The 11995-nt window shown below is 49.5% G+C and overlaps 1 protein-coding gene across 1 annotated transcript in view; it reads left to right on the forward strand.

Moving 5' to 3' along the window:
* Window positions 1–380: 380 nt before the first annotated feature.
* LOC148132655 (trafficking regulator of GLUT4 1-like) overlaps window positions 381–11995 on the forward strand; it is a 16948-nt gene continuing 5333 nt past the window's right edge. The window contains exon 1 of the mRNA XM_087955944.1: window positions 381–800. Coding sequence (XP_087812070.1) covers window positions 381–800 — 420 coding nt within the window. The remainder of the gene's footprint in view (window positions 801–11995) is intronic.

Raw genomic sequence — 11995 nt, forward strand, 5'->3', positions numbered from 1 at the left:
TTCCTCCTTCCTTCCTTCCTTCCTCCCAATACTGATAGTGTTACCTAGCTGAATCATGAAATGTCTGCAGGAAAACCACCAGGTTCAGAGAGCACCAAGCACCCCCCCCCAGTCCTCCTTTCCTTCCATGCCTTCTATGTTACCCAACCTGGCAGCCCGAGAGCTGGCTGGGGCGGGAGGGCGGACTCCTCCTCCTCCTCCTCCTCCTCCTCCGTCAGCTCAGCCCCGGGAGGCCGGCCAACTTCGCAAAGCTCCCCAGATCGGAGAAGGCAGCGCAGCGAGGCGCAGCATCTGGGCAGCGAGGCGGGAGCCCCCTCCACTCCTCCGCCCGGGCGATGGGTTGCACCTAGGCTGGGCCAGCGGCCGGACGAGGCGCCCCCATGGCCATCAACGCGGACGCGCCTCTGGAGAAGGCGCTGGCCGGCTCCCCGCCGCCGCCCGCCGCCGCCTCCTCCTCCTCTTCCTCTTCCTCGAAGGAGACGGAGCAGCTGCTGCGGAGCGGCCCCCCGTCCCCCCAAAAGCCCTGCCCGGCCGAGGACGGGGAGGAGGCGGCGGCGGCTGCCGTCGGGGAGGCGGCGATGGAGCCCAACGGCCACGGCTTGCTCTACCGGGCCGGCTCGGAGGGGCCGCTGGAAGCCACCTCGCTCTCCCCGTCGCGGCTCAGCCTGGGGCGCGCCTCGTCCACCGCCACCACCTCCAACCTGCCCCGCCGCTCGCCGGATTACCTGCCGCTGGCCATCTTTTCTTGCTTTTGCCCCATCTGGCCAGTCAACATCCTGGCCCTGGTCTTCTCCATCATGGTAAGATTTGAACCCAACTCTTGGGGGTTAGGGATTTCCCGTCCCCACCCCCCACTTCCCCCCAGGTTTAATTCGGGGGTTCTGGCGCTTATGGGGGTCGCCCCTGGGCAGAAAGGATCAGCTTAGAAACCCCAGAAATATTAGGATGATTAGACTTGGAGGATAATGGGGATAAAGGGTGATATTTCTAGGTCTGATATAGAACGGAATAGAATTCTTTTTCTTGGCCAAGGGTGATTGGACACACGAGGAATTTGTCTTTGGTGCAAATGCTCTCAGTGCACATAAAAGAAAAAGAGACATTCGTCAAGGGTCAAGAATCATCAGGTGCAACACTTAATGATAGTCATAGGGTACAATAGAACAGAATAGAGTAGAGTAGAGTAGAGTAGAGTAGAGTAGAGTAGAGTAGAGTAGAATAGAATAGAATAGAATAGAATAGAATAGAATAGAATAGAATAGAATAGAATAGAATTCTTTTATTGGCCAAGTGTGATTGGACACACAAGGAATTTGTCTTCGGTGCAAATTCTCTCAGTGCACATAAAAGAAAAGAGACATTCGTCAAGGGTCAAGAATCATCAGGTGCGACACTTAATGATAGTCATAGGGTACAATAGAACAGAATAGAGTAGAGTAGAGTAGAGTAGAGTAGAGTAGAGTAGAGTAGAATAGAATAGAATAGAATAGAATAGAATAGAATAGAATAGAATATTGGAATGAGGAATGGAATGGAAGAATCAAATGGAATAGAATAGAATAGAAAATAGAATAGAACAGGAATGGAATGGAATGGAATGGAATAATAGAATAGAATAGAATAGAATAGAATAGAATAGAATAGAATAGAATAGAATTCCTTTTATTGGCCAAGGGTGATTGGACACACAAGGAATTTGTCTTTGGTGCAAATGCTCTCAGTGCACATAAAAGAAAAGAGACATTCGTCAAGGGTCAAGAATCATCAGGTGCAACACTTAATGATAGTCATAGGGTACAATGATATAGAATAGAATAGAAATAGAAATAGAGTTAAGAATAGAATTAAGAATAGAATTAATAAAACAAAAATAAGAACAATAAAGAAATCCCAGAATTAAAAGGTGGCAAAAGGCTAAGCGCAAGCGGCGAGCACCGAGAGCGCATCGGAGCCACCGCTGCTTTTCCCGGGATCCGGACAGGTGGAGGGCCGACAGGTGGGGCTTGGGAGAGTTGGATGGGCTCAGGAAAGGGGGTGTCCCTTGACTGGGCCCGCCGAGAGCCCGCCCCCACCCAACCGCCAGCCCTTTGGAGCCGGCTCGGCTTGGAGAGCGGCGTACCTCTCTCTCCAACCTCTCCAACCTCTCCAAACCTCCCCAAAAGCGCAGCGCAAAAGCCAGCGGGTTATAAAACGGGCTAAAGATCCAGCCGGGAGCGGCGATAAAATCCGGGAGGGGGGGGGAGGGGTGGAGAGGAAGAATCGACCCTTCTTTGAACTAAATCTGCGCCGGGCAGGTTTTTTTAAAGCAGAAGTACAACAAGAACGGCGAAGTTTTCCTAATGCAGCGCCGGTGAGAAACTCAAAGGAGCTTTGAGTGGGAGCTTCAACCCTGGAGGGTTTTCAAGAAGGGACCGGATTGCCACCTTTCAGACATGGTGTGTAGGGTCTCCTGCTTGGGGGGGGGGCGTAGGGGTTGGACTAGATGACCTACCGGGTCCCTTCCAACTCGGTTATTCTGTGAACGGGAAGCCCCTTCCCCCCCTCCGTTCGGGCAAAGCTCTTAGGTGATCGCAAAATGAGATTCCACCCCCCCCCCTCAGGATGAAAACATCTCTTTAAAATGTCCCAGCAGGAGGTTGAAGAAATAAAAGGGAGAAGGAAGGGGTTGGGTTTATATTCTGGAGAAATTTGATGGGCTTTCCAAGGATTGATTTCAAATAATGTGACAGATAACTTCCATTCCTGGCCATTTTGTGGTTTTGCAAAGAGAGAGGAAGGGAGAGGGAAGGGGGAGGAGAGAGGGGGGAGGGAGAGAGGGAGGGGAGAGGGAAAGGGAGAGAGGAATAGAGAGGGAGAGAGGGAGGGGGAAAGAGGGAGTGGAAGGAAGAAAAGAGAGGGAGGGGGAAAGAGGGAGGGAGAGGGAGGAAGAGAGAGAGGTAGGAGAGAGGGAGGGGAGGGAGGAAGAGAGAGGGAGGGGAAAAGAGAGAGGGAGAGGGAAGAATAGGGAGAGGGGGAGAGGGAGGGGGAGAGGAGGGGAGCAAGAAAGAGAGAGGGGGAGAGAGGGAGGGGGAAAGGGAGTGGAGGGAGGAAAAGAGGGAGAGAGGGAGGGGAAAGAGGGAGTGAAAGGGAGGAAGAGAGGGAGGAGAGAGAGAGGGAGGAGAGAGGGAGGGAGGGAGGAAGAGAGAGGGAGAGAGGGAGGGAAAGAGAGAGGGTGAGGGAGGAATAGAGAGAGGGGAGAGGGAGGGGAGCGAGGAAGAGAGAGGGGAGAGAGGGAGGGGGAAAGAAGGAGTGGAGGGAGGAAAAGAGGGAGAGAGGGAGGGGGAAAGAGGGAGGAGGAAGGGAGGGAGGAGAGAGAGAGGGAGGGAAAGAGAGGGGGAGGGAGAGACAGAGGATTCAGTTAGAAAGCTGCCAGATCTTTGCTTTAGATCTGCCCAGCTGTGTAATTCACTCCTTGGGGGGGTGTCAAGGGTGGCTTCACTCCCCCAAAAAAAGGTCTACAGCCAGGAATTTAGTGATGTGAGGGACAGAATTAGAAAACACCTCTTAGAATTGAGGAGGTTCAACTCTGGATCTTCTTGGCTTCCCCTAGCAAATTTAACCAAGTCAGTGAACAAATCCAGCAAAACATCCTTGGCTAACCATGGTTGGTTTTGTGTGTGTGTGTGTGTGTGTGTGTTGTCATGCTGTGCAAAGCCAACTCTTCCTTTGCTTTGCCCTTCCGCAATCTTGCATGAATCTGGGAAACAGGTCAAGTCAGTCATGGAATTTGGGGCTCAGCGTGTTGTGTGGATGGAGCCCGTTAGGAAGGCGTCCTTTTGAAATCCTCAGGTGTATAATTCCTAGGCACGTGCAGAGTGCTTTTTCTGGTTCAACCGTCAGCTGCAACTCCCCAATGGTTGCTCTGTTTCTCAAGTGTGGAACTAGAGAGCAGGCAGGACTCAGGGCCACCGTACAGAAAGGGTGTGTGTGTGCTGGTCTCTGACACCCTGGAGGGCAGGATCCGAACCAGCAACACGGAGGAGTAGATTCAGGTGACCAATAAAGCAAAATATTGGTAGCTCAGGGTTGTAATGACGTGTTTTCTGAGCTTGGTAGTTTTCTGGCAGATGTTTCATTATCCAAACTGGGTAACATCATCAATGCTAGAAGGGAGGGGACAGGAGGGGAGGGGGAGGAGGAAGAAGAAGAAGAAGAAGAAGAAGAAGAAGAAGAAGAAGAAGAAGAAGAAGAAGAAGAAGAAGAAGAAGAAGAAGAAGAAGAAGAAGAAGAAAGAAGGAAGTTGGAGGGAAAAGAAGGAGAAAGAGAAGAAGACGACAAGGAAGATGGAGGAAAAGAAGAAGACGACAAGGATGATGATGGAGGAGGAGGAGGAGGAGGAGGAGAAGAGGAGGAGGAGGAGGAGGAGAAGAGGAGGAGGAGGAGGAGGAGGAGGAGGAGGAGGAGGAGGAAGGAAGGAAGATGGAGGAAAAGAAGGAGAAAGAGAAGAAGACGACAAAGATGATGGAGGAGGAGGACGAGGACGAGGAGGAGAAGAAGAAGAAGAAGAAGAAGAAGAAGAAGAAGAAGAAGAAGAAGAAGAAGAAGAAGAAGAAGAAGAAGAAGAAGAAGAAGAAAGAAAGAAGGAAGTTGGAGGAAAAGAAGGAGAAAGAGAAGAAGACGACAAGGAAGATGGAGAAAAAGAAGAAGACGACAAGAATGATGGAGGAGGAGGAGGAGGAGGAGGAGGAGGAGGAGGAGGAGGAGGAGGAGGAGGAGGAGGAGGAAGGAAGATGGAGGAAAAGAAGGAGAAAGAGAAGAAGACGACAAAGATGATGGAGGAGGAGGAGAAGAAGAAGAAGGAGAAGGAGAAGGAGAAGAAGAGGAGGAGGAGGAGGGGAGGAGGAGGAGGAGTGGAGGAGGAGTGACTGTGGGTTCCTTGGTGCCCTCTGGACTTAGTTGTTTTCTTGCAGATGTTTCATTACCCAACTAGGTAACACCATCAATGCTCCTGTGATGCTTTTTGCCTAGTTTGGATAATAAAACATCTGGAAGAAAACAACCAAGCTCAGAGAGCATCAAAGACCCCCTCAGATTCAGGTGCTAGGAGGAAATTCCTGGTGATGAGATCCAGTGGAACTAGCTGCCTCATGAGACGGTCTGTCCTTTTCCCTAGAGTAATTCAAACACCTCTGTCTGAAATAGCATGTTTTGCATTGAGCCAAGGGTTGAGATGGATGACTTCTGGCTGGGTCCCCCAACTTGGATGACCGTAGTAAATTAGGCAGCCTCTTCCTCCTGCTTCCTGCCTGGCAGCTTTGTGTACAAACACCTGAGCGTAACGGGCGAAAGAGGCGATGCAGATGCGACATGCTCTGACCAAGTTCCGGTCAGTTTCAACAGGGCCCCTTATCAAGGGAAAAGATCTGCAGAACTTTGGCGAGAGAGGAAACCCATAGCCACGACTCAGTAGCAGTCAGTTCCCTGGGTGAAAAAAATGGCATCGTGTACAAATACCATGTTTCCCCGAAAATAAGACGCTATCTTATATTTATTTTTGGCACCAAAAAAAAAAAGGCACTAGGTCTTATTTTGGGGGAAAGTCATCCACGGACTAACCTCATCTCCATGCGCTGACCCCAACCTCCTTCCGGAACTCCTTCTTCTGCGGCCAGTAAGGCTTTCTTGAAGGCCTCTGCATCCCATAACTGAGCTCTGGATCGATCCAGAGCTTTGTTCTCAGCTCCAGAGGCCTTCAGGAAAGCTTTGCCAGCCTTGCTGGCTGCAGAAGAAATGGGCCACCAAGGCAGGTGTCGGGGTGTGCGAGGCCTGGCTACACCTGTCCAAAGGTAAGTAGTTAGGGCAGCTCCACCCCACATCCCCACCTGTGCACTCTGGAGTAGGTGGGATCTGAATTAGGGCTTATTTTTTGGGGGGAGGGCTTATATTGGGTGCATGTGTAAAAATCCAGCTAGGATTTACTTTCAGGGTAGGTTGTATTTTGGGGAAAACAGGGATCTTTGCTCCTCACCCCTCCAAGCTCAGTTCGGTTCCTAATTTTTAACACGGAGCGTTAAGGGACTCTGGATTCCAGCAGCATGGGAGAGATCTCTTCCTCCCCGTTCCAGATGTTGCAGCGTTGCCTTTCAAAAGGCCAGATGTTATCTTTTGGAAGGAAACCCCTTTAAGGGAGCAAATCCCTCGTTCAGCCTGTCCACGGAAGGATGGATTCAGCCTCCTGGATTCAGTGGGATATATATATATATTTTGGATTAATGGATTGCCTGAAGGCTGGAGAAGAAGCAATGGATGGAAACTCATCAAGGAGAGAAGCAACCTGGAATTAAGAAGGAACTTACTAACAGGGAGGGCAATGAACCATTGGAACAGCTGGCCACTAGAAGTTGTGGGGGCTCCAACACTGGAGGTTTTCAAGAAGAGATTGGACAACCGTTGGTCTGCAATGATCTAAGGTCTCCTGGAGTTGGACTAGAAGTCCTCCAAGGTCCCTTCAATTCTATTATTCTTCCTTCCTTCCGTTCTCTCTCTTTCTTACTTCCTATCTCTATCTCTCTCTCCTCCCCTTCCTTCCTCCCTCCCTTCCTCCCTTCCATTCTCTCTCTTTCTTACTTCCTATCCCTATCTCTCCTCTCCTCCCCTTCCTTCCTCCTTCATTTCCTCCCTTCCTTCTCTCTCTTTCTTACTTTCTATCCCTATCTCTCTCTCTCCTCCCCTTCCTTCCTCCCTCCCTCCCTCCCTCCCTTCCTTCCATTCTCTCTCTTTCTTACTTTCTATCCCTCTCTCTCTCTCCTCCCCTTCCTTCCTCCTTCATTTCCTCCCTTCCTTCCTTCTCTCTCTTTCTTACTTTCTATCCCTATCTCTCCCTCTCTCCCCTTCCTTCTTCCCTCCCTCCCTCCCTTCCTCCCTTCTTTCCTTCCATTCTCTCTCTTTCTTACTTCCTATCCCTCTCTCTCTCTCTCCTCCCCTTCCTCCCTCCCTCCCTCCCTTCTTTCCTTCCATTCTCTCTCTTTCTTACTTCCTATCCCTCTCTCTCTCTCTCCTCCCTTCCTTCCTCCCTCCCTCCCTTCTTTCCTTCCATTCTCTCTCTTTCTTACTTCCTATCCCTCTCTCTCTCTCTCCTCCCCTTCCTTCCTCCCTCCCTCCCTTCTTTCCTTCCATTCTCTCTCTTTCTTACTTCCTATCCCTCTCTCTCTCTCCTCCCCTTCCTCCCTCCCTCCCTCCCTTCTTTCCTTCCATTCTCTCTCTTTCTTACTTCCTATCCCTCTCTCTCTCTCTCCTCCCCTTCCTTCCTCCCTCCCTCCCTTCTTTCCTTCCATTCTCTCTCTTTCTTACTTCCTATCCCTCTCTCTCTCTCTCCTCCCCTTCCTTCCTCCCTCCCTCCCTTCTTTCCTTCCATTCTCTCTCTTTCTTACTTCCTATCCCTCTCTCTCTCTCTCCTCCCCTTCCTTCCTCCCTCCCTCCCTTCTTTCCTTCCATTCTCTCTCTTTCTTACTTCCTATCCCTCTCTCTCTCTCTCCTCCCCTTCCTCCCTCCCTCCCTCCCTTCTTTCCTTCCATTCTCTCTCTTTCTTACTTCCTATCCCTCTCTCTCTCCTCCCCTTCCTCCCTCCCTCCCTCCCTTCTTTCCTTCCATTCTCTCTCTTTCTTACTTCCTATCCCTATCTCTCTCTCTCCTCCCTTCCTTCCTTCCTTCCTTCCTTCCTTCCTTCCTTCCTTCCTTCCTTCCTTCCTTCCTTCCTTCCTTCCTTCCTTCCTTTCTTCCTTCCCACTGGAGGTTTTTAAGAAGAGCCTGAAACAGTCACTGGTCTGAAATGGTCTAGGGTTTCCTGCCTTGGCCAGAGGTTGGACTAGAAGACCTCTCAGGTCCCTTCCAACTCTGTTCTTCTGTTAAAACCATTGTTTCCCATCTTGCCAAAGGCCACTGTAGGTGTCTTATAGGCATTGAATAAAATGCCAAATAAAACACTGAAACAGTAAATAAAGTTCTTCAATCTATATACATAAAAGCGAAATTACCCCTCAAGCATCATCACAAAATCTCCAGAACCGTAAAGCCTACAAACTTGAACTTTGGCCCGTAGGTTCCTTTTGGCTTCTAGGGGCTCCCTAAGAAAGGATTTTTCCAAATGACCCTCAGAGCATTTAGAGTATTTCCTATATTATTATTATTATTAACACGCTCTGATGCTAAGGAGTTCTACTCCCCCTCCCCACCTGAAAAGAAATCTCTTCCAAATGCAAAACACAAGCAGAGGAGAGGAGTTTCAGTTTCACAGCACCAAGCAGCTTTAGTACAGAACAGTTGAGCTAAGCCACGCCCAGGCTCCTTGCTGTCTCCTTGCTCACACAGCAAATACTCTTTCAGTTTACAAACAGCCGTCAACTCTCTCTCACACTGACAGGATGCTAGCCAGATGAATATTGATGGATGCTGGTAGGCAGAGGCAGAAATTTTATCCCCTTATTTTCCTCCCCCAAAACTAAGCCCCACCCCTTAGTTTCATAGTGAAGCACGGGGATCAAGGTAGTTTCAAAATAAAATTGAGATAAAACTAAGCAGGATGGAAAGGCAGGGAGTTAAGAATACTTTGAATATTCAGGCCAAATTCCTTCTGCCCCCTAGATTTGCAATGGGGTCTGTAACCTGCCTCACCTCTGCCTACCAGCATCTGTGCAAACCAAGATCATGCTGGCTTGGAGGGGGCACACAGGAAGCCAGATCACTCTCCCTCCCTCTCTCTCCCTCTGTCTCTCCCTCCCTCCCTCTCTCCCCTTCTCTCTCTCTCTCTCTTGCAATCTTTCTTTCCCTCCTGCCTTCTTTCTCTCTCTCTTTCCCTCTCTCCTCCCTCTCTTTCCCTCCATCTCTCTGTCCCTCCTCTCTCTCTCCCTCTCTCTCTTTTTCAATCTCTCTCTCCCTCCTGCCTTCTCTCTCTCTCAATCTCTCTCTCTTTCCCTCCCGCCTTCTCTCTTTCTCTCTTCTCTCTCTCTCTCTCTCTCAATCTCCCTCTCTCCCCTTCTCTTCTCTCTCTCTCTCTCCTCTGTCTCTCCCTCCCTCCTCTCTCTCTCCCCTTCTCTCTTTCTCTCCTCTCTCTTGCAATCTTTCTTTCCCTCCTGCCTTCTTTCTCTCTCTTTCTCTCTCTCCTCTCCTCTCTTTCCCTCCATCTCTCCATCCCTCCTCTCCCTCTCTCTCTTTTTCAATCTCTCTCTCCTCCTGCCTTCTCTCTCTCTCAATCTCTCTCTCTTTCCCTCCCACCTTCTCTCTTTCTCTTTCTCTCTCTCTCTCTCTCTCTCTCTCTCTCTCTCTCTCTCTCAATCTCTCTCTTTCCCTCCCGCCTTCTTCTCTCTTTCTCTTTCTCTCTCTCTCTCTCTCTCTTTCCCTCCCGCCTCTCTCTCCCCCCCCTCCTCACACACACACCTCCGTTGCTCAACCCCCAGCCCGCCCCACCCACTCAGGCCATTTTCAGAGGCAAAAGTGATAGTCAACAACGTGGCAGATGTTACTCTGGAATAATTGAGAGCAAGGGGTGTGGTTCTGGGTGTGTGTGTGTGTGAATATGTGTGTGTAACAGAGAGAGAGAGAGAGAAAGAGAGATGAAAGTGGAGAAAGGGCTGAGAATGAAAAGACAAACTTTGTTAATGGATTTCTGCTCTGCAACTGATCATAAGATTCCCAAATGGCTTTTGCATTTATTAATTTATTACGACGGCTTCCTCGCCCCTTTTCTGGAAAACAATTCACCCGAAGCTACTTGCTACCAGGTTTCCCCCGAAAATAAGACCAGGTCTTATGTTAATTTTTGCTCCAAAAGATGGGTTAGGGTTTATTTTCCAGTTAGGTCTTATTTGGAGAAATATGGTATTAAGCGCACCCGTTTGGCTGACGATCTTAACTGGGGTTTATTTTTAGGGTAGGGCTTATATTACAAGCATCCCGAAAAATCATGCTAGGGCTTATTTTCTGGTTAGGTCTTATTTTGGGGGGGGAAATACATCATTAAATGCATCCATTTGGGTGACCATCTTAACTGGGGCTTATTTTTAGGGTAGGGCTATTATATTACGAGCGTCTTGAAAAATCATGCTGGGGTTTAATTTTCCGGTTAGGTCTTATTTTCAGGAAAAACACGGTAGCAGGAGAAACGTTGGTAAATCAATATGGAATAACAATTATTTAAACATAAAGCCAACTCTAATCCTGGTAGCCCTAATGCTGACATCCTAATGCTCATTTCTTCAACTGCGATTACTAATGCTAGTATCATTTGGACGATGGGTCACATCTCCTTAGTTAAAAAAAACCAGAGGTGATGTTCTTTCAATATAGGTCGCCCTCAACTTACAACAGTTCGTTTAGTGACTAATCGGTCACTAAATGAAGTTACAACGGCACTGACGTTAGGGCCGTTTTTCACACTTATGGCTTGTTGCACCATCTGAATCCAGACGCTTGGCAGTTGACTCATAGTTATGACAGTTGCAGGGTCCAGGCAGGGTCATGCGATCCCCTTTTGCGACCTTCTGTCAATGGGGGAAAGTCACTTAACCACCATATTATTGACTTAACCCCTTGCAGCGATTCGCTTAACAACGCTGGCGAAAAAAGGTACTAAAGCGGTAGTAGAACTAGCTGAACAACTGGCTCTCTTTAGCGACCGAAATTTTGACCACGTGATCATAGGATGCCGCAACAAGGGTCGTAAGCGTGAAAACCGTCGGTAAGTCCCTTTTGGCAGTGCTGTGGTAACTTTTGAATGGACAGGAAATGAATGGTTGTAAGTCAAGGATGACCGGTGGAAGGGGTTAATTCTTTCAGAAGAATTTTGCACCACGGCTCCAACTGACTTGAATGCCAGTCATCCCAGAATTTTAGGGGTCAGGCAAGGAAGCCCTGAAGTTTCTCATTTAAATTTAGCCAGTGGGCTTGGCCTTCGTAGCTTCCAGGAAAAGCCCCCTGCTCTGGTTCCTATCATGTCCAAGGAAGAGGAGGAGGAGGAGGAGAAGGAAGGAGGAGGAAGAAGAGAAGAAGGAGAAGGAGGGGAGGAGGAGGAGGACTGATGGCTCCTCGGTGCCAGAGGGGGTATTCAGCAGGTTCTGACCCGTTCTGGAGAACCGGTAGCGGAAATTTGGAATAGTTCGGAAGAACCGGCCAATCCCACCTCTGACTGGAGATTTTACAGTCTCCTCCCCCTCCCCACTCCCACCAAGCCACGCCCACAGAACCGGTAGTAAACAAAATTGAATCCCACCACTGCAATTGGTGCCCTCTTGAGCTCGGTTCTTTTCTCGGAGACATTTCATAACCCAACTAGGTAACATTATCAGTGCTAGAAGGGAGGTGGTATTGTGAGGAGGAGGAGGAGGAGGAAGGAGGAAGGAGGAAGGAGGAGGAGGAAGAGGATTGTGGGATCCTTGGTGCCCTCTTGAGCTTGGTTGTTTTCTCGGAGACATTTCATAACCCAACTAGGTAACATTATCAGTGCTAGAAGGGAGGTGGTATTGTGAGGAGGAGGGGGAGGAAGGAGGAAGGAGGAAGAGGAAGGAGGAGGAGGAAGAGGATTGTGGGATCCTTGGTGCCCTCTTGAGCTTGATTCTTTTCTCGGAGACATTTCATAACCCAACTAGGTAACATTATCAGTGCTAGAAGGGAGGTGGTATTGTGAGGAGGAGGAAGGAGGAAGGAGGAAGAGGAAGGAGGAGGAAGAGGATTGTGGGATCCTTGGTGCCCTCTTGAGCTTGGTTGTTTTCTCGGAGACATTTCATAACCCAACTAGGTAACATTATCAATGCTAGAAGGGAGGTGGTATTGTGAGGAGGAGGGGGAGGACACTGGGAGGGCCTTTTCTTGGCCATGGTTTATGGGACTTGGGACAGTCTGATTAGACGGTGATTCTGACTCCAGTGGGGGCTTTCGGTGCCAGAGGTCCATTGGAAGATTCACCCCGCTCCCCCTTTTATGGCACGACCTGTCCAAAAGTGGCAAAAGGTTGTGCCGGTGCCAA

This window comes from Notechis scutatus, chromosome 1 (genome assembly GCF_049901735.1).
Source record: "Notechis scutatus isolate UNSWTSFEM ecotype Mainland chromosome 1, rNotScu1.2, whole genome shotgun sequence".
Lineage (NCBI taxonomy): Eukaryota > Metazoa > Chordata > Lepidosauria > Squamata > Elapidae > Notechis > Notechis scutatus.